Source organism: Crocuta crocuta, unplaced genomic scaffold (assembly GCF_008692635.1).
Source record: "Crocuta crocuta isolate KB4526 unplaced genomic scaffold, BGI_CrCroc_1.0 scaffold167, whole genome shotgun sequence".
Lineage (NCBI taxonomy): Eukaryota > Metazoa > Chordata > Mammalia > Carnivora > Hyaenidae > Crocuta > Crocuta crocuta.
Genome location: NW_027532406.1, coordinates 8,782,920 through 8,810,576, shown reverse-complemented (window position 1 = coordinate 8,810,576; position 27,657 = coordinate 8,782,920). Strand labels below are relative to the sequence as shown.

General features: G+C 35.6%; 1 protein-coding gene across 1 annotated transcript in view; it reads right to left on the bottom strand.

Moving 5' to 3' along the window:
- CTNNA3 (catenin alpha 3) overlaps positions 1 to 27,657 on the bottom strand; it is a 1,601,461-nt gene that overhangs the window by 625,436 nt on the left and 948,368 nt on the right. Inside the window, exon 10 of the mRNA XM_077778723.1 lies at positions 10,955 to 11,047. Coding sequence (XP_077634849.1) covers positions 10,955 to 11,047 — 93 coding nt within the window. The remainder of the gene's footprint in view (positions 1 to 10,954; positions 11,048 to 27,657) is intronic.

Sequence of the window (27,657 nt, the reverse complement as noted above, 5' to 3'; positions counted from 1 at the left end):
GCCCCAGTGTTTTTCTTTTCTACAATTAAATTTCTTTTCAAGTCACTGGGGAAATAAAATCTAGGCCCCACTCTCTCCTCCCCCAGGATGCCACCAGAACCTCTTTCGTTAAGATCACCACTGACTTCCTAATTTCCGACTCCACTTGAGACTTGCCAGTACTATCCCACTGGACCTCTCTGGAGCCTGTGGCATGTTCCACTTGCTAGGCTTCCACCAACCCACACACTCCTGACTTTCCTCTTTCCTTAATGATTGTTCTTTCCCATCTTCCTTCTCTTCTTTCCTAGATGTCTTTTCTTAAGATTCTGCCCTTGACCTTTTAGTTTTCTCTTGCTCTTTAGCAAACTTGTCCTACATGAAACAGCTCCAACCATCACCTCTATATGGTGGTGAGTGGCCACCACATCTAGCTATTATATTGCAAGTTCTTGAACATGTTTGCTATAATCTCAACTTTATGTTGAGAGTAACTTAAATATATTTAAAGCACTACCTTAATATTTCAATAGTGCTTTAAATATATTAATTCTGTCCTCAGGTGACTCCTCTTTCATTGCATTACCCATTTCTTCTAATAGAAACACCACTTTTCCAGGTGCCAAACTAAACCCTCTAATTTGTCCTCTTTTGCCTTCATCAATTACTGAGAGTTAATGTGTTTTCAATTTCTGGTCAATTTATATACTGTATTTACAATTTGTCCCTTCTTATAAAATTTTATTCCTGTGTTCCTTATTCAAATTCTTATTTTTGTATATAATATTTTATAATCTCTTAACTGGCCCTGCCTATCACATTTTCCATTCCGCTGACATACACAGTTTCCAGATTAGTTCCCTAGAAGCACAGCTGTGATAATGTCACACTTCTACTCAAAACCTATGATCACTTGCCATCCTCTACCAAATTCTAAATCTAAATTCCTTCACTTGGCAGTAAGGGCTAAGTCCTATGTTTCAATTGGGTATCCAGTCTCTTCCTTTTCCGCAGCCCATGGCCTCCCACTTGTTGTCAAATGGGGCAGTATCTCCTAGGAGGAACCTGGAAATGTGTGGAGGCATTTTTGGTTATCACAGAGACTGAGCTGGGAGGTGGTGGTTGTGTATTTAGTGTCCTAGATTCTGAATTATCTGGGATGTAGATCCCCACCATTGCATCACACAACAAAGAAATATTCCATCCCAAATGCCAGGAGCTTTCCTGTTATGAAACGATACAGCCTACACAGATTCGGTTACTCACTTTTAAAATTTCTTGCTTTTCCATCTCCTTTGCCTAGAATTTTCTTTTCATATTTTCCCAAATGTCCAAATCCTATTTGTCATTTAAGGCTAATGGAATGTGTCACTTTTCTGAGAGCCCTCCCTGAATCCCTTAACTGACATGAGTCTCTAACTTCCATGACATTTCAACCTCTTCCTTTCTAATATACTTCATTTTTACCTGGATAATACATATTCCCTTCTCATTGGAAACAATGTAAGCAAAGCTCCATCTTTGTTTGCCTCTATAACTAGAACATTGTCCAGGCTGCCACAGAGCATTTATGATAATATGCTTACTATTACAGCACACATCTTGAATGTAAATGAGGGCTCCAGCATAGTCTCTGGTTTGTGATTTATTTGGAAATTCTTGCCTCAGCCTGCATATTAAATCATACTTAGTCCTGGCTACTTACTTTTAAGTCATTATCTAATTTGTAACCTCATTTACCCACTTGAATTTAATGTTTATGACTTCTTTCCCACAACTTTTCTCTTGTTCTAGGACACAATATCTCAGATATTCTAAGATAAGGCCCTTTCTTGATGAACCCAGGCCTTATTCCTCAGAATTGCTCTAGTGAGTACCTCGTTAATCCCTACTTCCTGCCACTGGTTCACTCTAGCTTCAAGGGCTCTCCAAGTAGGTGATCAGCAAATATTTGTTGAATGAAGAGATCCTTGGAGTGAGTGAAAGGGAGTGACTGAACGTATAATTGGGACAGGATGCATATCAATGATAGTACAATAACAAAGAGCTTAACTTCCAGCTTGGAAACACAGCTGTGTTCATAGCTGCCACCAGGAAGAGACTGACCCTAGGCTTCCAGTCTGAAATCACCCTAGACATTCTTGAGAACCAACCATTCAATCATAATCAGCTTCTTAAAAAAAAAAATGATCACTTTATGTTAGCCTTTTTATAGTCTTAAATGACTCTTGGTTTCCAAAATCATAGAATATTTTTGCCATTCTCTTAGGAGAAAAATAAATTAGGCATAATTGTAAAAGGCCTGTCTGTCACAACACTCATAGGTACACTCTGGGATTCTTAAAGAATATGACTATTTCAAATTGACTATTTGAGTCCTATGTTGTTTTGTTGCAAACAAAAATCCATCATCATCATCTGTAGAAAATGAAAGAAACCATATCTGCTTCTCCAGAGCATGATTCTGAGAAAATTAAGTGCTTTCAATTCATAGATCTGACAGCTTCTTGATCACGAAAACAAACAAAACTCCCATACAAATCAGGATATGTTTTTCCATATGAAAGAGATAGCCCCGGGTTGCCTGGGTGGCTCAGTCCATTAAGAATCTGACTCTTGATTTTGGTTCAGGTCATGATCTCATGGTTTGGGTTCAGATCTTGCCTGCACTGGCCTGTGCTCTGACAGCACAAAGCCTGCTTGAGATTCTCTCTCTCTCTCTCTCTCTCTCTGTCCCCCCCATTGTGTGCACTCACGTGTGCAAGCTCTGTCTCTCTCTCTCAAAATAAATAAATAAACTTAAAAAAAAAGAGATAGCCCAATAGCCTTACTGAAGTGTGTACTAAATACAGTAACACATCATAACTTAATCTGAACAAGCTGCTATTACAACAAAACAATCTTGTTCATGCAGAGGGAGATAATGTCAGTCACTTCACATAACTTGTACTTCAAGAAGACAGTGTTAAAGGGGACCTTTTATCACTTTGGTTAGAAACTGGGNTTCTATACCTCCCAGAGAATAAAAAGGATGAGGAATAGTCCTGCCTTTTGGTGTCCGTTTCCCAAAGTCTACAACACAAAATAAGTTTGTGCAGATGTAATCATTCACTTACAAATATGCACCTACTACTTGTCAGGCATTATTTTTAGGATACTTCAGTGGACCTGAAATTCTTACCCTTATGAAGGTTATATTTTTCCATGTTTAAATATGAATACAGGTGATGTCCAGAGCACACTGTCTCCGGGTATCTTGTTCATTTTATACTTCACAAGCTTCTATGTCTGAGGCAAACTTGGCTTTAACACACTCAATATACAACCTTTTTTAGAAATTAACTATAGATTTATAATAAGTAACTTATGAAAATATACCCCCAAGAACATCACTGAAAATATACTAGATATATTTGCAAGCTGTTTTTGCTCTGTTAAGTCATCATATAGCATAGCATTTGGTGAGAGGTATAAACAAAAGATACAACAAAGCTGTATTAGATAGTGATTCAGATGGCAGTGATTAGAAAACTTAACTTGATTTTGGAAAACCTAACCACTTCTGAGAGTCTGCCTACTTGAATATAAGTGTATTCACCATAGGGAAACATGCTAGGTTTTCACCATATTTTTATTAATTAAAGAATCTCATTTATAAAAAGAACACTAAGACATCCAATACTTCTACGACCCCAAAATGAAATTCTATTTCTAAAAGGCACAGCCTTTTTTTGGCTTTTGGTTAAATATGTCTGGTGATTAGATAATAGTTCACTACACTTAAAACAACTCATTCTTCTTCTGTTTAGCCCCTAAATTGCAGGGTCTGAATCCAACATGGAATTTTAGATATGGACAGCCCTAGGCCAACCACCCTGGAAATTTCCCTATTTCATTATCATAATCATTTTAAAGCTGTAATTTGACACCCATGTTACACTACTGACATACAGTTGAGTCACCTAAATTAGTACTTTTAATTTTCTGGATTTTTCAGGCTACAAACATTTTGAAAGTAAGGAAAGTGACATAAACAACATGAGGTTGAGAAAGTTTTATTTTTCCAAGTGAAGAATAATCATATAAAAAGCTATTATCTACTTTCATTTTTATTTCATAAATCAAATGCTTTTGATGAATATCAAACAAACAGGAAGCACATCAATTTCTCATAAAAAGTTGAATAAAATTTACTTTATGAAAAAAGCTAACTATTACTAATCTAATTTCAGTATAGACCATGAAAACACTTTAATGGACCAGTTTTTGAGTTCATTGAACTAGATAACAAATGTCCCTTTCAATTCCTGATGCTCCAGGTGCTTTTGATAAGCAATGTTTTCCTATCTGCCTTGTACACATATTTAACCTAAGGTCCTGACTTTATATTTACCCTTATTAAATTTTAGTTTATAAGGTTTCAAACATTAGTCCAAATTACCAACATATTTTAGAACCTTTAATTCTATCTTCTCATTTCTGTGCCATATGCAAATATAAAATGTTAGTTTTAAAATATCCCTCCAAGTCACTTGTTGAAATAGAATAACTATTAAGCCACATAGACTAGCCTTATCCTTCCAACAGGCTGAGTTCAAACAGCTACACTATCTTAGAAATGCTATCATTCAGATTACATTTCTCTACTTTTTTATATAAAAAAAATCCTTAGAGAATCTAAGGATTGGGCATTAAAAGTTCTGTAGGTGAACTTCTCACCCAAGGCTCAAGCTTCCTTTATAATAGCTTAGTCAAATGGTCACTCTCCACGTATTTGAATGTCTGTGTTATTGAGAAACTCCAAATTCCTCCTTCTCAACAAAGCCTAATTCCTTTCAAGATAGTACTGTGAGAGAGCATCTTTCATTTTGTGTGGAGAGAAAGCTTTTATCCTTGTAGCTCCTATTCCTAGGCTGCAGTTCAGTCCCTCCAGAATCTTCAGAACAAGTCTTTTGCATCATAGCCCTTTAAAGATCTGATGGCAGTGACCATGTTTTTCGAAGTCTCCTTACCTTTTCCTTGCTATAATTCCCTGTTGCTTTTATGAGTTTTTCATATGACATACTTCAAGTTGTGTCACTATTCAGATCCTCTGTTAAATATGCAGTGGGCAAAGCATTATCTGTAGCCCTTCAGGCATAGTGGGAGCCAGGATGAGCCAACTCCCTGAAACTTTTCATGAACTTAATCATTTTTAATAAACAAGAATTAAATGTTACTCCATCAGCACCTCCTGACCCTCTGTTTCTCAGCCTGATTCACTCCAGGATCAATCTAGCAATATTTTTAATTGGTTCTAAATAAAATTAGAAATTAATAGAGTGCCTATTTCTGCTTAACTTAAGAGTTGTAAAAGAAATAAAATGGACTGTAAAACTACCCTCTTTGTGCTTTGTCCCCAGTCTCACTTCCTGGAAGTAACTACTATTAACATTCTCATGAAATTTTTTGAAAAATTTTCTATGACTACACAAACATATGGCTCAAACTATCTCCTTTTTTTCTCCACATAAATGGGATAATATACATACTCATTTGAAATTTGCCTTTTTCACTTATCTTGGGTATCTTCCATACCAAAACCTACATTCAGCCGACTTACTACTTTAAACAGTTTTTAACATTCTCTGTTCACAGACATTAGATTGGTTCCAGCTTTTGCCATTATAAGTCAAGTTGCATAAGAACCTTACTCATAGACTTTTATGCATGTGCACATATACAGCTGCACCATAAATTGCTGGAAGTCGAATTAGTGGACCTAAATGTATGTGCATGTTTTATTTCAATAGATTTGCAAAAGTAGAACTTACACAGATGGGTACTCACTCTCTCTCTCACACACACACACACACACACACACACACACACACACACTCACAATTGGGGTGCACTCCAGAACTACTAATTCTGAATTTCAAGATGTACTGTATTAAATTATATAGAGTTTAAAAAATAATTTTGGAATCCAGAGGAGGTTGAGAATGAGTTTTAGAAATTATTCTTTTTAAAAATTTCTTTAATGTTTATTGTTTTCCAGAGAGAGAGAGAGAGCGCACAAGCATGAGCGAGTGAGGGGCAGAGAGAGGGAGATAGAGGATCTGAAGCAAGTTCTTCATTGTGAGCGCAGAGCTCAATGTGGGGCTCAAACTCACAAACTGTGAGATCATGGCCTGAGCCGAAATCGAGAGTTGGCCGCTTAACTGACTGAGTCACCCAGACACCCCAGTTTTAGAACTTATTGTTTGATGAAAAGATGCTAAATCATATTAGTTTTTCTTTCTGACAGCTATATCGCGTTGTTGATTCACAATAGGATTACTATCAACTAAAATCTCTAAGACTTTAGGAGGGTAAATTTTTGCTAAGCTATAATTCTTTCATTCTCTATTTGGCAATTTGTTTTATAGTGTTTTGCATATATGGTTTAATATTTATATCTATTATATTCATCTAGGTACTGAGATTTAGTGCATATTCTGGAAATCCAAATTCTTTGTGACTAGATTCATTCAGAAAATATATGACCTTTATTCTCTTATTTTTAATTGAAAATTTTAAGAATTTAAAATTTTAATAAATTTTAAGATATATATTATTTTGTAGTCTTATCCAAATCATTAGGAAAGCACTGAAATGAACTAAATCAAGAACAGGTTGCTGTGGCCCACCAGTGCAGTCCCACTGTTAGTTTGCAACTGTATATTAATCACCCATTTTAAGGGTTATTTTTTTCATGAGCTATAACTCTAACTGTACTATAATTTTTTTCATGTTGTTAAAAGAAGACACACCTTGTTAGGAAAAGTATCATTAACGGTGTTGCCAAAAGCCTTGCTGCCTTCTATAAATATAGAATAAGCATTCTATATTTATACGCTGCATATATATATGCTGTGTTTCTGCTAAGTACAGGGGATACACATAGTGAATAAGGAAGACTAAATCATTGCCTTCATGAACTTTATGTTTGAGTGTAGAAAATGTACAATAAAAGTACACAAAATAGTATAAAATATACTTTCAAGTTGTGATGGAGACTCTAAAAGAAATAAATACGGGGATATAATGGAGTATAGCTGGAGAAATGATTTAGGGAGATTAATCTCTGAGAAAACGATATTTGAGATGGATCCTTACAAACTGAACATAACAAGAGCAGACCTCATGAGAAAAACTGCACTGGGAAGTTACCAAATGCAAACTCCCTCCAATGGGAAGAAATTTATTGTGTTCTAGAAACAAAAAGAGATCGAATGAGTGAAAAGGAAAACAATACAAGGTGGGGCTGGAGGTTAGGCAGTAGGAAGTTTATAAAAGTCTGAATAAGCCATAAAAATGTTTGCATTTTACTATAAAAGCTATAGAAAGCAATTGCTAAGATAAACATCTTTAAATTTACTTTGGTTTTTAGATAGAAAGTAGGTTAAAGAGATGTAAGTATAAGCATGGAAACCAAATGGGATGGTATTTCTGTGGTTCAAGATAGAGGTGATGGCAGCATAGGCTAAGATGCTGACAGACAAGATGGAGAAAAGTATATAATTCAAGGTAAATATTTTTGGGAAAATTGATAGGACTTGTTACAGATTCAATAGGAAAAACAGCCCTCAGATATCACTAGGATGTAAACTTCACAAGGACAAGGGTTTTCATGTTTGTTTTCCTTGCTATTTGCCTTACACGTACATAAGGAATACCTACCACATAGTATATGTTCAATAAATATTTACTGAATGAAGAAAGGAAAACTTCCAGGTTTTTCCCCAGAGCAACTAGGTGAATAAGAATGCTATTAACTAAAATCAGTAAGACTGAAGAAGTAGCAGAATTAAATGGGGATGGAACAATCAGGATTTCCATTATGGCTATTTTAAGTGTATTCTAGATATCAGAGTGGAAATGTCATGACTATCCTAAATCTGCGTGTGGCTTTTAGGGGAGAGATCTGGCCTAGAGAGAAAAGTTTGGAAGCCATCAGCATGTAGCCATGGAATTTATTGTAATAAATAATAAAAAGCTGAAGAGCCCTGAAGGACATAATTAAAAAAAAAAGATTGATTATGGAGATACATAAAACATTTAAATAAGCATTTATTAATAAAATATTTATTAATGGAAAAATCCAGTATCTCAAAGAGCCATCATTCCTAAAATAATCTTAAATACAAGACATTTTAACAATTTCAATAAAAATTCTAATGTACTTTCATGAAACTTGACAAGTTGATCCTGAAAGTTATAGGAACAAGCAAAAAGGAAGAAGAGCAATAATTAAAAACAAAACACCACCAATTACAACAAGAAAAATGAAGTGAGCCAAACTGCCTAGAGATAAACAGATTTAGTATAAAAACATAGTTAAGATACTGCAGTACTGTTTCAGGGATAAAGAAACAGACCAGTGGAACAGAATAGAGAGTCCAGAAGCTTGTATGCTTTGAAATGTATTTCAATTTACCTATCAATCTATATATACAGATGCAATAGTAGTAAGTAAATTATACATATTTGATATATATTTATTACACATATACAATGCATTATATAAAACATGTATACCAATGCAAATATTATAAATATATATCCGATACATATGTGTATACAAATATACATATATAAAACAATACAAATGTTTTTAAAAGTGTATGTATGTGTGTGTGTGTGTGTGAGAGAGAGAGAGAGAGAGAGAGAGAGATAGAAAGAGAGAGAGAGAGAGAGAGACAAACAATGATAGCATTTCACATTAATTCGGAAAGGATCAACTATTCAATACATGATAGTGACCCAATGGTTAGACATAAAAACAAATTTTAGATGAAGTAAAGATGTAAATGTTAAATAACAATACTTCTGCCTTTTTAATAAAAAATGTGAAAACTATATAACATTTTTATTGAGAGAATCTCTTGACAAGGTACAAACTAATTAGCCATGATACAGGGTATGTGTTCAATAAGTATCTATTGAAGGAATTAAAAGATAGATCATTAAAGTTCTTGAAATCCTCTATGATTAAAATATTATTTTAAAAGTTAAAAGCTGTAGTCAACAAAGGATATTTTTAACAAACCTAAGCAATACAATAAAAAAGAAAGAGACAATCGAACTTAAAATTAGAGAAAGATATAGGCAATTCACGGAATTAGAAAGCCAAATGGTTAACAAACAATATGAAAAAATACTTTCTTTAGTAATCAAAAAATTATAAGTTTAAACCAGTGAGATATAGTTAATACTTTTCAGATTCAAAAGACATTTTATTTTTAAAAACAGTTTATTTATTTTGAGAGAGAGAGAGAGTGTGTGTGTGTTGTGTGTGTGTGTGTGTGAGAGAGAGAGAGAGCAGGGAGGGGCAGTGAGAGAGGGAAACAGAGGATTTGAACTGGGCTCTGCACTGTCAGCTCAGTGTCCACCATAGGGTTTGAACTCAAACTGTGAAATCACGACCTGAGCCTAAATCAAGAGTTGGATGCTTAACCAACTGAACCACCCAGGTGCCCCAAGACAATTTAAAAAATGACAGCATAGGGACGCCTGGATGGCTCAGTTGGTTAAGCGTCCGACTTCGGCTCAAGTCATAATCTCACGGTTCATGGGTTCGAGCCCTGCGTCAGGCTCTGTGCTGACAGCTAGCTCAGAGCCTGGAGCCTGCTTCAGATTCTGTGTCTCCCTCTCTCTCTGACCGTCCCCTGTTCATGCTGTCCTCTCTCTCTTTCTCTCTCTCAGAAATAAATAAAACATTAAAAAATTAAAAAAAAAAATAAAAATAAAAAGTGACAGCATCAAGTGTAATCCACAATGTGGAGAAATGAGAACTCTCCTAGACTGCTAAGGGGAACAGAAATGATTCAACCACTTTAGGGACCTGGCTGCACTATTCTGGTTCCTTGTGAGATCTCATAGACATCAGTTGAGAGATCTCAGTTGCAGGTCCTCTAGACACCACTTCTCCAGACAGCTTTTATTTGTTAATCAACATTACATCCAAAGGAGGAACCTCCCTTACTTTTGATCAATATTCTTAGAGATGAAATTGTCAGCAAGGCAAATCAAGAATTTAACACATACTCTACTTTTAAAAAAAAATGAGCATCTCATCAGATATCCAGAGACCTGCAGTCTCTAATCATTGTTATAGTTCACATACTTAGAACATTTGTGATTTCTATTAGGAAGTAATTATCTGTATTATCTCTTAATTATTCTAAGGCAGGGTGTTTAAGATTACCCTTAGATGTATCCTGATTTGTGGTTCAAAACACTACTCCTAGGAATAATTCCTTATTAATATGTTCCTTTGCAGATAAACAAACAAACAAACAAACAAAAACTTCTGAATTGCAGACAAAACATTTCTTGCCTTTTTTCAAACCCATGTCTTTGGATAAAAGAGGGAAAAATGTTATTCCTTTCTTTTTAAAAAATTATAAATTTTGTTTCAACGTTTATTTTTGAAGCAGAGAGAGACAGAGCAGGAGTGGGGACAGGCAGAGAGAGAGGAAGACACAGAATCCAAAGCAGGCTTCAGGCTCTGACTTGTCAGTATAGAGCCTGATGCAAGGCTTGAACTCAGATCATGACCTGAGCCGAAGTTGGATGCTCAACCAACTGAGCCACCCAGGCACCCCAAAAGTTATTCCTTTCATACTATGAAATTTCAAGATAAATGGCAACTAGTGATAAAATTGTTGGACAAAGACCTGCTTATTATACTTATATATAATTCACATTATACTTATCTCTCACAAAAGTCAGATATGGTCCCTTAGGGAATGTTACAAAACCAGGTGCTAAGTAAAGAACTAGGTACTTAGTAAAGAATAAAGCTTGACCTTAGGACAAGTCATCTTCTGTGTTTAAAATAAATATTTTAATATGTTTCCATATATATATATATATATAAAGGTCTGAAGCATTATATATAATTTTTATACTTAGTGTAATGAAAGAGACAGCAACTTAGTTATCATACCTGTGGACACAAGGTTTCCAGGTGATTCGCTGCAATTTTGACAATTTTAATCCCATCTTCGTTTGTTGACATGGAACAAGCAAGATTTGCCACCTTAAATACAATCCAAATTAATGGAATTTATTTCAGATTATTCAAGAAATGCAGAAACATTTGCTATCCTAAATAGGTTAGAGCATGTACATACCCATTGAAAAATCTCAGTGATAACCAGTAGCATTCTCATAAATGTCACTGCTCTCTGTTTTATGGAAGTATTCAAAGGATCTATTAAAACAATTAACACAAAGGGCTCTAGAAAATGGTTTAAAACAAAAAGGAAGATGGATGATTGAATCAGTCAACTCTATCCAGTCTCTTGGTATTGACGTCTAACCCATAATAAGATGTTAACTATTATGGTTTCCTATAGGACTGAAAAAAAGTATATCTATGGATTCAATGTTAATAGGTTCTTGGAATCTCATATAGCTATGGTTTATTTTAAGTCTGTAATTGTTTATTATTTTTTTATCCCCTTGCGGTCTATTGTGCATACTTCAGTTGCATTAGGCATGACTATATCTTTACTCCTGTTTTATTCAGCATCAAATATATTACAAAGCTGGACAAATACAAGATAATTAAATTCTTCTTCCTGTTCTTGATTTTCTACTACAACTTCATGGGCATTGTTTGACATTCCAGCAGTCAGTTTGATTCAAGCATTAGTCGCACCTAAATTCCTTTATACATTATTGCTTTTGAAACATGCACTCTTTTCCAGTGAAATAATCACCTTTACCTAAGTCCAATATTTACAGATACTTTCTTTATACCATGAAAGAGCCACAAGAAAGAGTATGGGATTCCTTTCCTTTCCTTTGACCCTGACTTTTATTCATTTTTCTTGCTAGCAGATGAATGGGTGTGTACAGAGGCAGTGTTCCCTATGATCTACAAGATATGTCACTGTCTTCATCACTGCAAGGAAATAGCTTTTTTAAAAATCATTTTTCTAACTTTCTTAACATCTCTGTTGGCTACTATATACTTCAAAACATTACAGATTTTATGACTCCAATCCAAAATGAATTCAGTTGCAGAAAACCACACGTTAGCTCAAGCAATGGAAGCAGACAGAAACATATCCCTGGATCACAATTGTAGGGCACCACAAAATGTAACTTAAGTGGATTTACAGTCTCCTTTTTTTAAAAAAAATTATTTTTGAGACAGAGAGAGACAGAGCATGAGTGAGGGAGGGGCAGAGAAAGAGGGAGACACAGAATCTGAAACAGGTTCCAGGCTCTGAGCTGTCAGCACAGAACCTGACACGGGGCTTGAACCCACAAACCATGTGATCATGACCTGAGCTGAAGTCAGACGCTTAACTGACTGAGCCACCCAGGCACCCAACAGTCTCCTTTTTTATAACATTACTTTTAATATGTGAATAGTGAAACAATTCCTTGATTTGCATTTACATATAATGCAATAACAGCCATACATTATTTAATTGGGGAAGGGCATTGTTCACTTTATTAATGTACATGAAAGTGGCTTATTTGAAAAGGGCTTTTGTTGGCTTGAAGGTCACAATGCTTCAACTTTCAAATCTGACACACAATTAGCACATTTGTGAATTAGTTGAAAAGGGCAGTAGTTTCTGTGCCTTTCTCCCCCACCCCAAAGCCCCACTCACAGAGAGTGCAATTCAGCAATCTAATCACGTTGCCATGTATTATAATAATTTGCACTGCACTGAAAATCTCTATCTGTAAATTTGACCACTGTTTGTTTTAAGTAACATTTTTAAAAATACATATTATTGGCTCAATCTTTCAGTCAAATCAAATAAATGCTCACCAATCCGAAGTTTAAAAAATAAAAACATGCCCCATATACTCTTATTTTTTAATGTATCATCTTTCTCATTTTTCCCTTTTTTGAAGCTTATTTATTTATTTTTGAGATAGAGAGGAAGCAGTGGACAGGCAAAGAGAGAGAGTGAGAGAATCCCAAGCAAACTCTACACTCAGTGTGAAGCGGACTCATGGATTGATCCCATGACCACACGAGCATGACCTGAAAGGAAACTAAGTCAGATGCTTAACCAACTGAGCCACCCAGGCACCTCTCTTTTTTGTTTCTCTCTTTTAAAAGCAGACATTCTTGTGCTGGAAATTTGCTAGTCATCTTGTTTATTGCAATCCAATTCAGTGACTAACAATATGGAAATGATGCTAAACACAAAATTTCTGTTTATATTAGTGAACTTAAGTTTTACAAACTCTCAATTGGAAATGTAGTACAACTAAGTGTTTTCTACTCAATTAATGATCATCCTAATACTCTTTTTTCCTTTATGCAGACATACCTGAAATTCTCCTTACCAGAACTGTTTTATGTCAGTAAATTTTCTAAATAATCAGGTACTATTTCCAGATAAAGGCAAGTGGAATTTTAGTGACACTTTATACAAATTTGAATTTATAAGAGTGCTAGTCTTTGTGACAAAACGAAACAAAAAAAAGTTAAATGATGGAAATAAAATCTCTTTATGTTTCTAATCTGAGTGAGTTGTGACATATTTTCCAAAGGCACATCAATGTGTAAATGAAAGTCAAATTTCTTCTAAGAATATTCCTAAATTCTGTGTGGCTTTTTAGGAAGCCAGTTATGTTTCTAAGCACAGCATGAAGGCAACTCCCTACTAATCAAAGAAAACAGCATGCAAATAAAATATTTTGTATAGTAGCTTGAGATATTTGGACATCTGACATCTTTTATATATCTAATTTTGACAGTGTTTCCAAATCCGTGTAAAGCTTCATTATTCAAGAGATCCTTGTGGAAAGTTTCTGCCCACTAAGGGAAATTAGGACATAAGAAGGTTTTAGAGACAAACATATCTGGGTTTGAACCTGATTTCCACAACTAATAAGCATTTGACCATGGGCAAAATGTTAACTTCTCTAAGCTGGTTTTGTAACCTGAAAAATGGGTATGATAATACCTATAACATTGGAGTCTTTTGAGGATTAAACAAGAGAGGGTGAAGAGATGGTCTGATAGCACTAGGTAGGCTTGATCATGTATGAATTTCCTCCCATTTCACCTATCTCTCTACCAGTGGAGGGTGGGAAAGAACAGTCACTCTATTAAGAGGTTTTACAGATGATTCTTAAAGTAATTAACATTTGTTCTCATCCTGCTGACATTTCTTCTCCTCTACCTGGTTCTTAATTCACGTTTTGTATACCAATTTTCTTTAAAAATTTTTAATGTTCATTTATTTTGAGAGAGAGAGAGAGAGAGAATAAGCAGGGGAAGGGCAGAGGAAAAGGGAGACAGAAGATCCGAAGCAGCACAGACCCCACACAGAAGATCTGACAGCACAGACCCCACACAGGGCTCAAACTCATGAACTGTGAGATCATGACCTGAGCTGAAGTCAAGACACTTAACTGACTGAGCGACTCAGGCACTCCTTGTGTACCATTTTATATGCTCCTGTCATCTTTTGGCTCTACTCTTCCATGTGGCATAGAACAGGGTACCCTTTACTCCCTATCCTATGGTCTTAAGTCAGAAATTCTTACTCTGGAATCTGTAGAACCCTGCCAGTTAGGCTAGTTCTGTCCCTTGTTTTCCCATCAAGATCAGGGAGATGGCCATGCTTGACTCAAAGGAATGGCACATTAATGGTAAAGCCAAGGACAGCTATAAAGAAGATATTTGGGGATCTGAGGTATTGTCAAGGTCTTTTCAATCAGTCTACCATCTATAAGCTCAGCTCTGCTTTTCATCATTACTTTGTTCTGATCTGATAAAGGGATTGTATTTTAAAAGTACTAAATACCAAAGCATGAACATCCTAATGTGAAGCTTTATCCAGTCTCAGCAGCACTTGTGGTCCTTGCAGTCAGCTTAGACAACTGAAATGCTATTGTTGCTATGAGCAAGCTTGCTGTTTGGACAGCTGTTCATCACACATCATTCAGTCTGTCACTATGCAGTTCTCACACAGGTATTTACCCACGGTATTTCTCAAGGACATGAAGCAAACTTTGATGTTTGACAAGATTTCCATTGCCACACACGCACCGTTTATATGTAGGTCACATAACTAATTGTAATATCATGTCACTGTGTTTCCTAGCAATCAGTGGAGGATAAAGGTCACTGTCTCATTTTCCTTCATTTTCCTCTCTGGCAGATGGTCATGCAGCTCCTGTGTAAATACTTTCAAGACAGAGAATTTCAGAGACAGAATTTTAGTCAGTAGCATATCAATGGTAATAGGATGTGATTGTGCAGGGAGCAAATATTCTTAGGAAAGTATCTGAGACATCAATATTTATTAGGCTGATAGAAGAGGATAACCCTACCATAAGTCTTAGAAAAAGCGATCAGGGATAGAGAAGTTTACCCACAATAATCTGAGGTCCTAGAGGCTGGGAGAAGAGAAAGTTTCAAGAAGACAATCTCAAATATCATATACTGAGAGGTCAATTAGTAACCCTGAAATTGTCCATTAATTCAGCCACATGGAGGCCCATTCTTAGAGTGTTGGAGTGGAATATTGATAGTCAAACTAGCCTACTGTGGTCAGAGAATTGCTTAGGTGTTGATGTAGTCCATGTGTTTTATGACTCAAAGCAGAGAACTAGAGACTATCTGGACAATACTCACTCTTCCACTCCCATATATATCCATTTCTTTTGATTTCACCTCTCAAACATCTCCTTAATCATCTTTTCTTGCTCCCCACCCTCATCATGCATAAGAGTTCTTTTTCTCTTTGTTTTAGATATAAAACCTACTTTCAGATATCTATACTTCCTTCTGCCACAAGATATTTGCACATGCTGCTTTCTTTTGTCTGGAATATGCTCCCCTCCGTCTTCACTGTCACCCTTATACCCCTTAGATCTGCTTAACTGCCATCTATCAGATCTCTGCTCAAAAGTAATTCCTTTAACAGTTTTTCATGAACCCTACATCTCCCACTCACCCTGGAGACTTCCCTCTGTCCAAGCCAGGTTTTTCCTTTTGCAGCATAAGTCTCAGTTTGTGATTACACATTCACTGAAAAGATTATTTGATTTGTGATCATTTCCTCTGCTGTGTAAGTACCAGGTCCTTACCCGTGTTTGCTCCTCAAAGGGCTCTCAATTCCTAGTGCTTGATACACAATAGCCAAATAATAATAGTTCTTCAGTGAATGAATACATGGATGAATGCACAAATTAATATGCTTAAGAATGTGTCATTCCCAAAGACAATGCACAATGGAGCTTAGTAGAAGGAGACAACAACAGAAAGTCAGGACAAGCAAGAAAGGGGAATGAAATATCTCTTTGAAATTCATTTTTAATGTTCCACAAAGGTTTAGACAGCTGGAATTCAAAGAAAAGTAACACACTTTTCTTGTAGTCTGGTCATCATACTTAACAAAGCATGGGGGGGCAGTTTCTTTCAAATTTTTCTTTCACTTAAGATATCAAACTGGGAACAACTGACTAGCTCCCAACTTTGCTTTTAATTTATTTATTTTTAATCAAGTAAAATAACTGTTCAAAGGGCCCAAGCTGGCTGCCAAAATGCTGGTGAGTATGGCAGATGGAAAGAGGCACGAAAACTGCCATCAACAAACCCAGGAGCTTCGAGTCTCCTGCAGAATGTAATGTGATGAATGTTTTGTTTCCAGACCAGCCTGGCTCAGAGGCCTCGGACTGAGCCTGAGCCATGTAGGAGGGAGTCTGTGATCTCCCAATGTTGGCATCCAAGTGATTTCTGGCTCAACCAGCCAGCTTTTCTATTTCTCCTGGTGAAACAGTGCTGCCCTGATGCTCTTTGTAGTAACAAGAAATGAGCATGAATTACAAGTTGTTTAGAGTGTTCCAGTAAATAGAATTGTACCAGAGAAGCGCAAGGCAGGATGCAAGAGAAAAATTGTAATCAAGCAACAAATGTTGAGTATGCACCTTTTATGTGGGCCGGGAACTGTCAGGGAAATCAAAGACCATGGAAGCAAATCTCAGAAAATATAATTGATTTAAGGGAACACATGAGAGAGAATAAACCTCTAGCATCCAGGTACAATAGGAAGCTAGAAGTAGTGGACCTCATAGAAACAAGTACAGTCAGGGTGTTTCAAGAAAACAAATTATTACCAAGGAACTTCATACTCCCTTGGACTTTGCATCTCAAGCCACCTCCCAAACTTTATGAACCTTTACTCACAGAATCCTGTCTCTGAATTACTTTACTTAGTGCGACAATTTACCTGTCTTCAGTTATCCATCTGTAAGAGGAGGGACAGATTAGTTATTTGATTTGTAAGCTCCCTCCCATTTTGATAATTGCCTTTTAGTGATTGTGTAACGTGATAACAAAATTAGATAGGAATTAGGCAGGGGACAGAGCTATCAGGCAATTTAAATAAAATATTAGCAACTTAAATCGAGCTGTGTACAAAAAGAACAGCAAGACAATGTAGTTTATCCTAGGAGTAAGCCAGTAGCTCATAACTGGGAAATCTAACTATAAAGTCCCTTGCTTTACTATATTTCAACAGATTTTGGAAAAGCATTTGATGATAGTTTTATGCCTATTCTTATTAATGTAAAATAAAGCTAAACAAGGAAACAAAAACTCTTTATTGATCTATGACTAGAAAGAATCATTCTTAACATGAAACAAATTCCAGAAATTTACAGCAAATGCCCTGCTCAAAAGTCAGGATTAAAATAAGTATTTGCACCATCATGGAGGTTAATCAATATTTCACTGAAGGTTCTAGTCAATGTAAATGAGCCTACAAAATAACTGATAGCTAAACTATTGTACAGAGGGTGACAAAATTGCCTACCTAAAGAATGCAAGATAATTAACTGAAAAGCTGTTATCACCACTGAGTATTCAGTCATATGTCTTAATGCAGGATGAATAAAAATATGTATTACTTTTCTATACCTCAGCTGGCATCAAAATAAAAGTCTTAGTAACCCAATGTCTGTCATAATAGCAACTAAAGTTATAGATTTCATGGTGATATACCTATTATACGACCATATTATATACATACATATATTAAATCTTACTTAATGGCACAAAAGAACAACTGGATAAATGGGAAGAATATCATATTCCTGAATGAGAATGCTCAGTATTGTAAAATGAAATGTCACCACTCACTAAATTTGTCTACTAATTTAATAGATCTAAATGGAACTTTGTTTAATTTTAATGTATATCTGGAAGAATATGTGAAAGAGTAGCAAATATGATTTACAAACACAAAAAAGAATAAAGGAAAATATACTGATTAATTAAAACATTCAGAAATTTAGTGTTTTTCAGAGCAATGGGAAAAAATAATGGTGATGGCTCAATTCACTACTACTTGATGAGAGGTTGGGGGAGTTCAATGTATGTAAAATAATTGGCATATCTGATTGCATAATTTTTTTAAATTTCAAAATAATGAAAACCTATAAAGTCAAAATGCAAAAGATAAAAAAAAATTGGTATAGGATTCTATAAACGAAACAAGATTAATATTCCTAAGGCATAAATAATTCCTAAACATCAATGAGGAAAAGGCGGCATTAAAAATGGACAAAGTATTTAACCAGACACTTCACATATGAAATACAACTACTAATAAATACATTAAAAGACTCTTAACATATTTTTCATCTATTAAGCAAGAAATACAACTAAAACAAGAAAATGACATATTTCCTTGTCATATAGGCAATAATTATAAAGCTTGATATTTTCCAGTATTGCTGAAGATATAGGGAAGTAATTGAAAGGTAAATGGCCAACGTCTTAGAAGGCAGCATACCCTCATCTATGAAAATTTAAAATTTGCAAAACTGCAGCAATTCAATTTAATGTAATCCGTCCTTCAGAGATACTTGCATATATGAGCAAATATATAGTCATGGGAAGGTCATTGCAACTTTTTGTAAAAGTGAAAAAGGATTCTAACTATTCATCAATGAAGAATAAATTAAATTATGTAATACTATGATTCTGTAAAAAAGTAAAAAAATCTTTCTGCTAGCATAATATATCTAAAATATATAATTTAAGAAGAAATGGTAGTAGAAGATATGTTCTCATTTAAACAAAATTATCTCTTCCAGTTATTCATAAATGCAAAATATAATGAATACAGTGATAAACCCCAAGTATTAACATGAGTCGTATATAGGAAAGGAAGTGCTTTCAGTATAGCAATGAAGAGAGCACTCCATTTAAACTGTATGTTTCTATCTATTTTTCACTATATAACCTAATAAAAAACAAAATAAAGATGATTGATGAAATAGTTCTATATGTGCAGACTTGGAAACATGCCAATGACAAGGAAAACAGATTATATAACATAATCTCATTTATTAAAGATGATGAGTGTGTGTGTGTGTGTGTGTAAGAAAGTGTGATATCTAAAATGTTGTTCCCCAAAATGGAAAATTGTGGTTAACTCTAAAAACTAAGACTCAAGATAACTTCAACTTTATTTCTTCACACTTTAAAAATTTATAGTTGAGAATGAATCATTTTTATAAGCAAAAAATTCAAATGATTTTATTTTGAAAAATAATTCTGAGGATCCAAAACTATTTAAAAGTAGATTTTCCATAAAATACAGACATATAATTACTCAGTGCTACTAGATAGAAAATAGTGTTTATTACTTCATATGTTATTAATTTAAAATGATGATTCACAAATATGATTGATAATACAAATAGGAAAACCAGGCAGTGTTTTTTTTATCTCATGCTTATTTAATATAATGGCCAATATTAAATGAATCAAAGCCTATTGCAAATGACAAATTCAGACCACCCAAAAGAGACGTTAGAGACAAATAAAAATTCTTTTTGCGTGGAATGCTAAAGGTATCCTATGGATGGTGTGTGTGTGTGTGTGTGTGTATGTGTGTGTGTTAGTCTGTCTGCAGCAGATTCAAGATGATACTTCTAGTGATTAAGGGATTATAATAGGTTTTTTTATTTTACCCATACCCTCCAACTCTATGCAGATTTGCATCCAAACTTCTTGTTCCTCTCCAATGAGTCATTAAAGATGAGAATATTTATCTGTCTTGGTGGACATATGTCAATGTAATTTAAAACAAATAAGCATTAATATGTTGTGTCAGTGTTGCCATTACAAAAGAAATGAATGAGATGAAAACACACACACAGATACAAATACATGCGAGCGCACACACACACAACGTAAACAGTTTTGGCTGTTAAAGTGCTACTTTGAATAAATTATTTGAAGTATATGTTTCAGAGCCCAAATTGAGGTCTGCAATGTATACTGTTCTAAGAGTCCATTGTACCAAACACATTTCTCATTTTTTATTTTAGAACAATATATAACTGTATATGACTACACATACACTATATTGATATACAATGTAAATTATAGTGGTAAAACCAGCTAGATGTTTCCTCAAGGTCCCTCTCTGAATTAAGCTATTATTCACTTCAGAATCATCACTCAAAGAATAAAAGTATGTGCCACCTGTCAAATAAATATAATATAATATACAGCATCAAATAAAACACAATGCAAATCTAAACTATAAATTAAAGACAAAAATCAAGTGTTGTTTCCTGAACTGTGATATACTTTGTTGTCTGCTGAGGGTCAAGCATATACATGAAGCAAGCAAGCAAATAATTCCTTATTAATATGATCAGTGTGTAAAGGGCAGATGTCAAAAAGTTCTATGATTGGCCTTCACTGTCATTGAAATCAACATCAAATTTCAAAGTAATTTTATGACCAGTGACCTGACATCTCAAGTGGCAGAATGAGAAGTGATTTTCTTAAACACAAACAGAAAGTGCTAAGGCTAATATAAAGATTTCAGTTAGTTTAATTCTTTTTTAAAAAAATTTTAATGCTTTATTTATTTCTGAGAGAGAGAGACAGCGTGAGCAGAAGAGGATCAGAGAGAGAGGGAGACACAGAATCTGAATCAGGCTCCAGGCTCTGAGCTGTCAGCACAGAGCCCGACGCAGGGCTCGAACCCACAAACCATGAGATCATGACTTGAGCCGAAGTCGGACGCTTAACTGACTGAGCCACCCAGGCACCCCCAGTTAGTTTAATTCTGAACCAATACTTTTTTTGTACTTATTATTCTATTCAAATGCCATCATGGAAACAGAAGTTGTCATACACTGCAAATTTAACTGAATCATATTGTATAAATTTTGTGGATATGGGTGAGACAGCCAAGACCACCTGATTCCTAACTAATCAAGATGTCCACATCTAGATGCATTCCTTTCTTTCATGAAAGAAGGAATATCTTAATAGAGTGACAGTCAGCAATCAATCCTCTGACAGCTTTCATTTTGGAAGATATCAGTACAATAACTTATGCAACTATATTTTTCCTTGCAGGTATCTGCTTATGATTAAATTTTAACTTTGAAGGAAATAGGCAAATAATCTTTAAAATTACTAGGATTATAATCCTGGAGAAAGCGTCTTATCTCTCAACTTAAATGACCCATCCAATATGAGCAAGGGTGTGTGTGTGTACATGTGTATGGAGGAAGGGGAATGGAGTAAGCATGACCGTGTATGTGTGTATGAAGGACCCAACAAACTATGCAAATAAATATACTACTATTAAACACTATGATTTCCATATTCCTTCATTCTTGGGTTCCCCAAGTCCTGTGAGGGCTCCTTAGATGGGCTCTGAATTTAAATTACATGGGGTTGCAGGGATGCCTGGGTGGTTCAGTCGGTTGAGCATCCAGCTTAGGCTCAGGTCACGATCTCACAGCTCATGGGTTCAAGACCCATGTTGGGCTATGTGCTCACAGCTCAGAGCCTGAAGCCTGCTTTGAATTCTGTGTCTCCCATTCTCTCTCTGCCCCTCCTCCCTCTCAAAACAAGAAATTTTAAAAAACATCAAAAAATAAATTACATAAGAGTGCCTGGGTGCCTCAGTTGGTTGAGCCTCCAGCTCTTGGTTTCAGTTCAGGTCATGATCTCACAGTTTGTGAGATCGAGCTCTGCGACGGGCTCTGTGCTGACAGCATGAAATCTGCTTCGGATTCTCTCTCCCTCTCTCTCTGCTCTTCCCCTCCTAGCACATGTGAACTCTCTCTCTCTCTCTCTCTCTGTCTCTCTCTCCCTCCCTTCCTCCAAATAAACTTTTAAAAATTGCATAATAAAAATCAGTGAAGTGTAGCTAAATAATATGATATAGGAGGAAATAAAATCAAAGATTTGGATTCCTGTAAGTGTGGCAAGCATATGAGCTATTATATGTTTGATCTTAGCTATTCCTGGAGCTACCTCTACAGCACAATGAAATACTGGGTCCTTAATGTGAATACTGGCTGTCAGGAGAGGACATGCTAATGATAAAATACTTGCCTTGCAATCTTACCAGTATTTCTTGATATTACTAATGGCTCCCAACAACTCTAGAAGGGAGGAGGGAGACAGAGGAGTGAGAGACCTTGCTTTACTAAATTTCCTTAATTATAGCAAATCAACATATTTATTCTATCTGCACAAGGTTGAATCATGGAATCTTGACAACAGAAACCATCTCACCCCTCTTTATTTATAGTTCTAAACTTTTCAAGCAATTGTGCTCATAAAGTCCCTATCAAATTGAATGCAGTTAAGCCAACCTTGCAATTAAAGTATTTTCACATTGTCTTCTTTATGAAGACTAATAATTAACATATTTACAGAGGGTTAAAGATAACAATAACAACTTCCACAAATATTTGTTACGTATCAAGTCCACTTTGGACACTCAGGAAGAACAGAAGATGGGAAAACAATAGTTCCCAACCTTCAAGAAATCAAAGATTTAGATGTAAAAACAGAAAACAAGATACTAAATAAATAAAATGCTAATTGCTGACAAGCATCAGAGTAAGGAAATGATGCAATGAAGCTTTAAAAAATCTAGCTTGATTATTTTAAAGAATCTTAAAGACAGATAGTTTCTGTATAACAAATGAATTGTATTATAAGCTGTGAATGTAATTACCTTATTAAAAAATACATGTTGATGAGTGTTGAGGAGAGCACTTGTTGGGAGGAGTCTTGGGTGTTGTATGGAAACCAATTTGACAATAAATTATATTTAAAAAAAAGACATGGGGCGCCTGAGTGGCTTAGTTGGTTAAGCATCCGACTTTCGCTTAGGTCATGATCTCGCGGTTCGTGGGTTCGAGCCCCAGGTCGGGCTCTGTGCTGACTGCCCGCTCAGAGCCTGGAGCCTGTTTCAGTCTGTGACTCCCTCTCTCTCTGACCCTCCCCTGCTCACGCTGTCTCTCTCTCTCTCCTAGAAATAAATAAAAACATTAAAAAAAATAAAAATTAAAAAAAATTAAAAAAAGACACATGTTAATGGAAAACGTAAAAGTTTTAACAAATCAACTATCAGAAGATTTCTGGAAAACAAAAATCAGACATTTCTGAATAGGCTAAAAATGATATTTAATGAATAGTGGATGTTCAAATGAAAACATGGTACAAAAATCTTTAAGTTAAACTTTATGTTATTACATTTCTCTTTTCACAACAACATTTCCTACGTATTTAGTTTTTTCAATTCTTATCTCAAGCGATGTGGACCTGGAATCGAATTTAAGAAAGCAGTGCTACACCGAAAGTCGACCCATGCTAATCAGCTACATGCGAGCCAGCTCTGGACCCTCACCAGCACTGCTTCAAGGTCCTGAATCATGGCTGCAGAAGCAGGAGGGCATTTTGCATTTTCTGGCCCAGTTCTTGACCCTGCTTCAGGAAGCTGACTCGTTTGCACTGCACCTGGAGCCTTTCAAATGTTGTCAGGCTCAGCCTCTGTGGAAAGAAATCCCACAGTGTTCTGGCCTTGTTCGCTGTGTGTTTTGTTCCAGAAGTCAGGACACAGGTTGCTTTCTTTCCTGGCCCTTGGGGACAGAGGGTACGCTTTCTCACCTATGAGATGTTGACTTTTCATGAGTGCCTCCCTCTTGAGACTAAAAGGAGAGTACAAGATGCCCTGAATGCGCAGTAACAAGAAACAGGGAATGCCAAATAAAAGTCCAGTCCATTTTTCACTGCTGCAGTTAGAGTTCTATTTCACCTTCAGCCTCTTGACGCTGTGGTTTCCTCCTGCCTCAGGGTGCCAGGCTTTGGAAGAAAACACACCCACACCCTGTGTGTGTGTTTCTCTCTCCTGTTGATTAATTAGCACTAATGGGCAGCTGTCGTCTGTGAATAAAATCACAGCCATTGCTGAATTACTTGAGGGCTAATTACAATGTTTGTCCAGACGCAGAGTCCCTCTTCTTTCCAGCAGTCTACCCTTCGGACCCCTATTGCTCAGGATCACCTCCACCAATGGAGGAACAGGACAAGACTGTCACCTGTGTCACTTCTTACATTTCCAAGAAAAAGCTTAAATCTAAGTAATGACATTATAGGCTTCCTCTGCAGAGGATTTTAGCTCAGTAGAATCCCTCTTGTGACCTTTGTTCATAATTCCTCCCTAAATGCTGAATTATATTATTAAGAACTAGAAATCTTTTTTTGCAAATGACTTACTTTTCAATTTCCTTTCCAGACATCTTTAAGAGTCACTATCAACTCAAATGCAATTCTTTATCTCCTCTCTCCCAGCACATTCTATTCAATCTACTTATTTCAGTTGGATAGATTTCCACCCTCTTTCTCCAGCAATGGACTTTGAAATCTATTTCTCTTTCTTTTCCCATAAGTAGACTAATGCCAGTCTTGCTATCTTCCTCCATTCATCTTCCACACCTGGTCCTCTTTTTTGAATGCCCACCCTACCATCTTCTCTTGTCTTAAACTAAACTCATTCTCCACATAATCAATATACTGCCACCATCAAGGCCTGGCCCTTTTTGAAATCTCCTGCACCACAGTTGAACTATTTTTATTGGTCTCTGGGCTCTGCACTATCATTATTTTCCTCTTCAATCCTTAATCTCTTCACACAATTCTTCTATCCTATTCTCTCACCATCTTCCAGGTTCTAAATTTCTCTCACACTTTTCCTCTCATTCTGCTCTTTTTCACTTCCCCATCCTTATAAGAGAAACATAATATATAAACAATATGGAATTTTTTATCTTTGTACTTTAAAGATATAATTTATCTGTTTTCTCTTAAGGCGAATAATTCATTTCCTGTTGTTTTGCTAATAGTCTTAGGCCAGGGGCTAGTTTTGCAGCTATGTTTGGTAAGGTGAATAGTAGGATATTTTGTCATAATGCAGGAAGTTGACCAGAAATCACTCGTTTGGGAGCTATGAAGCCCTATAGGGCAAGACTCAAATGCTGCGGTAGCTTAGTTAAACCATAGAACAAGTAATTATTATAATTGCTTATCCAGTTAAATATTAGGAGGTACAGTGAGTGTTTAAGCTAGTGTTGAAAAGATATTTTATTATTTATTACATCACTAGTTATTAAGACTTGCATCCTAGTGGCAGTGACCATTTTTTATTTTTAAGTAGGTCCAGTAAAATACTCAGATTTATCTTCACTCTGCTAATAGGTACAGATGAAACGGAGGTTGCTCTATGAAAATATAAAGCAGCATGATTTTAAAAAAGAGAAATGGTAGCATAGATATTGAATCTGAGACGGAACTCTTTCTGCTTTATCTTGTATTTTTCTTATAGCATTTGCTGTGCTAATGACTAACCACAAAGGTCTCATTGTTGACCTATAGTTGTGCCCTCAACTACGTCAGGCTAGCAGTAACACATCATAATTGTCATAGACTATTGCTCAATAATATAAATTCAAATCTTTCTACGTCTCCACTCTTTCAAAATCTTCATAAAAAAATAACTTGGGAGCATCTATTTAAAAGTCACTGTGTATACACTCTGTTTCAGGAGTTCATAAGGAGATTAAAAAGATATAATCTGGAAGCAGAATCATTCTAATACTGTATGTCAGTTTATGGTTAAATAAGTATGTATATGAAAGTAAAAATGACCCTAATACATTTGCCAAGTCAAATTTTCTACTTCATATATGTCGCTTTTAATTCAACACTGTTAACATGTAAAACTCCTGGGTAATTAATTAAAAGAAAGATTTGTTTTCTACAATGTCTATCACATTATAGATGAACTCCTTACACACACACACACACACACACACACACACACACACATTTATTTACTTTAAATATTGAAAATTTTAATGATTTTAAAAATGAGTATGTGTTTACTATAAAGTGTTTGGGAAACACGGTTAAATGAAAAAGGATAAACACTTTGTCAATGTGTTTAAGTAGGTTTACTCAGTGCACACTCTCAACTCCTCTTCCCTTTGCTTTGCCACCAATCTAGTGCATAATGTGGAGCTATAAGCCAGATCCCTTCTTCAGAATCAATGTCCTTAATTATCTGCTATTGACCATTCATAGTTTAGTCTCTCACTAGGAACTGCCCTTAGCTGTAGGAAACTGCCGTCGTTAAGGTAATGTCCCTTCCCAGTGGGAGTCATAACCAATGATAGTCTGAACTACTATTGCAAAGGCTCAGCCTCCTTGCCTCAGTTTGTGACAATTCTCAAAGGCCATCTGAGTTCCAGAACCTCTACCACATCAGATGCGATCTCACTTGCAACCACATTGTAAACTAGTTTCTCCCTCTATTCAGTCACCTTTCCTCTCTTCTTTACAGGTTTATCTCTTAAGATCACACCCAGTAAGCTTTCTATATACAACTTTCTGTATCACCATCTGTTTTCAGGGGACTTAATTCAAGAAAAGTAAAATATCTAAGAAACAAAATACTTTTTCTGTACACCTTGTTGTTCAGGTTGGTCATTTGTCAATGAGAAGAGGCACAATTCACCAGGGGGGGATTTTTTTTTTCCTTCAAAATACTCTAAGGTGTGTTCCTTTGACATTTTCTTTTGTCCTCTTCCCTACCCCACTTGACCACTTTGCAGGATTTCTTCAGTAACATGAAAAAGTCAGTATCTCAGCTGTTGAAGGCCCTTCTTTAAAATCCCAGGGACACACCTAGCCAAGTTCTAGTAATTTTCATGGAACAACATGTGTCAGACATTGAAAAAGAGCTTTTTAAAATTTTTCTATATAAAGGAAAGCCCAAACAGGTGATAGATGATAGATAGATGACAGATAGATAGATAGATCAGGTGATAACAAAAATCAGATAATAACAAACCACAAGTGCTCTAGTTAGCTAATGGGGAATAATGAATTATACCAAAATATAGTGATTTAAAACAATAATAATCATATAATTTATAGGATAAACTTGTAAATCCTACCTACAGCAATTAGAAGCCCACCTTGTCCTCATATTCAAATAAAATTTTATTTCAAAATACAAAATGTTTTCTTTTTAACTATTTGGTTATCTGGATGGAATATGCATGTATAGTCTCAGACATGAAGATAGCAACTTTGTCTCTCTGTGTAATCGATTACCTTGGTTGTGACTCTGAGCATGACAGTGATATACTTCAAATCCTCATTCCTTAAATGCATCTACTCCTTATCAACCCTTGGTTTGGAACTTGAAAAATTTAGTAAGCATAGCTACATTTGCATCCAGATTCTAAGTGGGAGACTATTTATAGGCATCTCCTATCCAGTAGACTTGATATCATTATTACCAAACCATGTAGATGGAA